Here is a 5,805-nt window from a genome sequence, read left to right as displayed (position 1 = left end):
CCTCACAATAAACTGGAAACACATTTTTTGACCTATCTTATAAAGTAAAGGAATAAAGTGAAAGGGGATACTTCATTTCTTTCAAAAATGAATAATACAACATTTCCTTCTTTGTCTTGAAAGAAACCTCAGGCCAGGTTCTGATAAGCCTGGCATGACTGCACAGATTGCCACACCAGAGGCTTTGCTTTGCACAGTCATGCAAGGGCCTCCCTCAGTAGCAGTCCCTATACTCCATACTAATGATGAGTGCCTGTACGAAACCCTAAGATAAGTGGCTTGCTGAATCAGGGCTTATGCACATGCTTCAATTTAAGTATGAATAGTCCTACTGACATCAGTGGGACTATATCACTGAAATACTTATTTAATTCCTTTGCACGAATGGTGTGAGAGATTATTTGGTCCCTGTGGTTATTTAGCAAATCAGCTAACAGGTGGATGTCCAGGAAGTGTCGCCACACCCACAAAAGAAGGTCACAGTTCCTCCTGGCACACACCCAAATAGAGGCCTTCATATTTTCTGACATTTAACATAACATAATTGGGAATATGCAAGATCCTCAGGAGATCAGTAAGTGTATTTAATAGAATGTATAAATTCTTGTTATTTAGGGAAGAAAAATTTGCAAACATCTGTGTTTAGTGATAAAGTGTAGTGCCAGCTTAAATCTGGTCCAACATTTAATATCTATAAAATGCAGTTCTTACAAATCCTTAGGCCAAATGAAATCTCCTGCAGTGTTTGAAACACAAAAAGAAACTGTAAGGGAAAATGTCTTAACTGAATTTCATTGAACAAGTTGAGAGAAATGCAAAAAGTAAACAAAGGATAAATTGCAACAGGTAAACTGTGTTAAGACAATTATTTTACTTTCAACAATCTAAGGTATTTTTGGTAACATAGGTAGGGCTCTACCAAATTCATAATCCATTTTGGTTAATTTCATGGTCATAGGACTTTAAAAATCATAAATTTAATGATTTCAGCTATTGAAATCTGAAATTTCATGGTGTTGTAATTGTAGGGGTCCTGACCCAAAAAGGAGTTGTGGGGAGGGGGGTCACAAAGTTATTGTAGGGGGGGTTGCGGTACTGCTACCCTTACTTCTGTGCTGCTGCTGGTGGCACCGCTGTCTTCAGAGCTGAGTAGCTGGATAGCGGCAGCTGCTGGCCAGGAGCCCAGCTCTGAAGGCAGAGCCGCCTCCAGCAGCAGCGCAGAAGTAAGGATGGAATGGTATTGCCACCTTTACTTCTGTGTTGCTGCTGGCAGGGTGCTGTCTTCAGAGCTGGGCGCCCAGCCAACAGCCACCACTCTCTGGCTGCCCCGCTCTGAAGTCAGCAAAGAAGTAAGGGTGGCAATACCGTGATCCCCCTGCAACTCCCCTTTGGGTCAGGACCCCCAATCTGAGAAACGCTGGTCCCCCCGCCCCGAAATCTGTATAGTATAGTGTAAAAGCCCACAAAAGACCAGATTTCATGGTGGGAGACCAGATTTCATGGTCTGTGGCATGTTTTTTCATGGCTATGAATTTGGTAGGGCCCTAAACATAGGGAAATAAATGTATTTGTTTGTATTGATAGAGTTTTCATTGATAGCAGCACCCTTTTCATTTGTTTTTTTCAACCTGGCACAAGAAAACATTCAGTATAAAACTTTATGCTACAGTCCAATGCAAAAAAAAAATACATTCAAGGATTTTGCTTTTAAAACTAATGTAAATATGAATGGCTACAGTCTCCCATGTTTACACACATTGAGTAGTCCCTGTTGAAATCAGTGGGGCTATTCACAAGGGTTTTGATCCAGCAACATGCTGAGGACTCTGACCCCGCTTCACCAGAACATGCCAGCAAATGCTCAACTTTAAGGGCTTGTCTACACTACAGAGAATATAATGTCATAACTGCGGCACTGTAGCTATGCTGGCACAGGCATAGTGTAGCTTCATCCTACAGAATTGGAAAGGTTTTTTTCCTGTTGATGTAGGAAAACCGCTTCCCTTGAGCGATGGTAGCTAGGGCAACAGAAGCATTCTTCCATCATCCGAGCTGCATCTACACTAGAGGTTAGATCAGCAAAGCTACAGTGCCGGTTGTAGATTTTTCACACCCATGAGCACTGTAGCTATGATAATTTAAATTCTAAAGTGTAGGCCAGGCCTAAGAATGTGAGTAGTCACATTGACTTCTATGGAACTTAAGCACTTAGCAAAAATTAAGCACGTGCTTATGTGTTTTATTGGTTTAGTAGGATTGAGCTTATTGTAAGGTGCCACTCACTGTGAACAAGAGCAGTGGAAGCTGGTACTAAATGCATTTTAAAATGTACATATAGCCACAAAACTACTATGATAAGGACCAAATGAATTTTTAAGCATGTTTGTTTTCTCAAAGTACATTTACCTTTCTTAGCTGGAACTGCAATGACTTGCTGTTTGGCTTGTCCGGTTTCTGAAAATTCAGAACATTGATGGAATGAAAAACAGTCTGCAGAAATACTTCAAAGATACTAGATAGCAACTCAAAACAACATTTGCTATGAGCAAGATTAAAACAGCAAAGGACAGCAAAGCTAGCTGTAGAACATACAGCAGTATAAAGTGCTTGTCTGTTAATGAAAACAATTTTTCTGGTGATCTTGCATTTATCGAATCAGGAGAAAGACATGGCAAAGAGAAAAAATGATGCGAAAGCATAAAAATGAAAAAATGTTGGTGAGGTCAATCTAATATATATAGTCTGCACATGAAGGCCTGAGAACCAAGAATTTGATAGTAAAATAAATCTACTGAAAATAAATGGACTTGACTAACTCAGTTCACTCAGCAGGCATATAACAGGCTAGACACAGGGTTAAGTTTCCTCAAAAACATTCTAAATCTCTGAAGAAGAAACTTTTGACACTTTGATACTTTGTCAGAGAAATCCTAAAGGAGCTGGATAGCAAGTGCCAGGACTTTTCAAGTGTTAAGAAAAAGATGAGGCTGACCTGCAAAACTCAGCTCCAGATTTCCAGGCTCCCAACATTCAAGGGCATTTGGATTCAAGATTTTGGCTAAGTCCATTAAAATGATAGATGCCAATCATGAAATTTGATCCAGATGCCCCACATTCTGTCCCCACCATGCAAAAAGATTTGGTGGTATCTAGACTCAGCGGGATTGGTTTGGACCTTTCTTGGGTTAAGAGATTAGCTTTTCTCCATCACTGAACAACAAAGCTTAAAATTAAAAACAGTAATAAACTTCCCTACTCTGTCATAATTTTCACTTTGAGATTATTTGCCCACAGGGAAATCTCTTCAAGATTACCACGTACCACTGAGAGCTAATGAATTTTCAAAGCTGCTGCACTGTCATTTCTATACTAAATGGGTATAAAACACATTTTTTATTCCAGAACATAGATAAAGTTCATGCTGAAATTAAAAGTGTCCCACTGAATGTAGATCAAAGTAAGGAATCTTTGTAAACATTCCATGAAAGGTATGGAGATATTTTGATCTATGAAACACCAACATGGCTACACTCCTCATGGACAGTGCAGATCAAAAAGCCCAAGTCAAATCATGTGACATCTGGGAACAAAGTATTCTCAGTCACCTCCTGCCTCATAACTGCCCCCCCATCTCACTCCAAACAAAATCAATTTTTAAAAAGTAAACTAAAAATGTTAAAAGTCAAAACACCCCTCTACTTCAAGTGAAGTTTTGACCACAAAAAGGGAGAGTGGCAGAGACTCCATGAAACCTACTACAGATGTTGCCATTCCTATAGATTTTATTTGGAAGATGCCAGATACTACAGTGATGGGCAGCTGTATAAAACTCTAAGATAGGTAAATGACTTGACAGACACAGACATTACTGATGCTCAGAGAGTAGTGTTGCATAAAATTCCCTGGGTTTGCTGCATTCATTCTGGTTTGGTTATAACAGAATTTTTATAAAGAATGTGTTACATTCAGGCCAAGATCATACATGTCTAGAATAATAGCAATGTAGGGCTGGAAGGGACACCCTGGTCTGAGGCAGGACCAAGTAAATCTAGACCATCCCTGACAGGTGTTTGTCCAGCCTGTTCTTGAAAACCTCCAATGACAGGAATCCCACCTCTCTTGGAAGCAAAGTTGAACTACTCTAATAACTAGAAAGCTTTTCTTAATATCTAACCTAAATCTCCCTTGCTGCAGATTAAGCCCATTACTTCTTGTCCTACTGTCATGAATAGTTAGTTGATTATTCTTAATTCTGCTGTTTTGTTGTAGTAGACCCATGACACCTACCTTCGCTAGACATGGAGAACAACTGATCACCATCCTCTTTATAACAGTATTTGAAGACCATTATCAGCCCTCCTCCTCCCCCAGTCTTATGATCTCAAAACAAAATGTGTCCAGTTCCTCATTGGTGAAGTTTTCTAAACCTTTTATAATATGTGTTGCTCTCCTCTGGACTCTCCAATTTGTCCAGATCTTTCCTAAAGTGTGGTACCCAGAACTGAATTCAGTACTCCAGCTGAGGCCTCACCAGTGCTGAATAGAGTGGGACAATTACCTCCGTGTCTTACATAGAACACTCCTGTTAATATACCTCAAAATGATATTAGCCTTTTTTGCAACCGAATCACATTGTTGGCTTATATTCAATTTGTGATCCATTCTAACCCTCAGACTGTTTTCAGCAGTACTACTACCAATATTCTCTATTTTTTACTTACACATTTGGTTTTTCTCCCTCCTAAGTGCAGTACTTTGCACTTGTCTTTATTGTATGCCATCTTGTTGATTTCAGACCAATTCTCTGATTTGTCAAGGGCATTTTGAATCCTAATTCTGTCCTCTCCTCACAGATTGGTCTCATCTCCAAATTTGATGAGCATACTCTCCACCCCATTATCAAAATCATTAATGAAAATATTGACTGGTACTGGTCCCAGGACTGACTTTAGTGTGACCCCTCTGGATACACCCTCCCAGTCTGAGAGCAAACCATCAATAGCTACTCTTTGAGTTGCGCACCTACCTCACAGTAATTTCATCTGGACTACATTTCCCTAGTTTGCTTATGAGAATGTCATGTGGGCCTGTGTCAAAAGTCTTACTAAAATCAAGATATATCATCCCTACTGCCTCCCTGCTATCCTCTAGGCCAGTAACTCTGTCAAAGAAGGAAATTAGGTTGGTTTGGCATGATTTGTGCATGACAAATCCATGCTGGCAATTCCTTATACCCTATTATCCTCCAGGTACTTACAAACCAATTATTTATTAATTTGTTCCAGTATCCTTCCAGGTATCAAAGTTAGGTAGATTGGTCTCCCTCTGATAACTCATCAGAAAAATACTAAAATAGTAAAGACTAAACATGCCCAGGTTTTTTAACCTTTCTTCATAGGTCAAGTTTTCTAATCCTTTTATCATTTGTGTTGCTCCCATCTTAGAAAAGAGACAACTAAGGGGGAATATGATAGAAGTCTATAAAATCATGAATGATACGAAAAAAGTGAATAAGGAAGTGTTATTTACCCCTTCACATAATACAGAACTATGAGTCAGTCAATGAAGTTAATAGGCAGCAGGTTTACGACAACCATAAGGAAGAGGTTCTTCACACAATGCACAGTTAACCTGTGGATCTCATTGCTGGGTGATGTTGTGAAGGCCAAAAATGTAACTGGTTCAACAAAGAATTAGATAAGTTCATGGAGGATAGGTCCATCAATGGCTACTTGCCAAAATGGTCGCGGACACAACCCCAGCTCCAGAAGTCACAAAACCTCTGACTTCCAGAAGCTGGGACTG

The 5,805-nt window shown here is 39.7% G+C and overlaps 1 protein-coding gene across 1 annotated transcript in view; it reads right to left on the bottom strand.

Annotated features, from left to right (window-relative positions):
- The window catches only part of TRDN (triadin), a 292,575-nt gene that overhangs the window by 91,187 nt on the left and 195,583 nt on the right, over positions 1-5,805 (bottom strand). The window contains exon 23 of the mRNA XM_039528738.1: positions 2,407-2,454. Coding sequence (XP_039384672.1) covers positions 2,407-2,454 — 48 coding nt within the window. The remainder of the gene's footprint in view (positions 1-2,406; positions 2,455-5,805) is intronic.

The sequence above is a fragment of the Mauremys reevesii genome, linkage group 3 (assembly GCF_016161935.1).
Source record: "Mauremys reevesii isolate NIE-2019 linkage group 3, ASM1616193v1, whole genome shotgun sequence".
NCBI classification, from domain to species: domain Eukaryota; kingdom Metazoa; phylum Chordata; order Testudines; family Geoemydidae; genus Mauremys; species Mauremys reevesii.
Note: the sequence above shows the minus strand (reverse complement) of the source record. Positions and strands in the feature narration are given on the sequence as shown.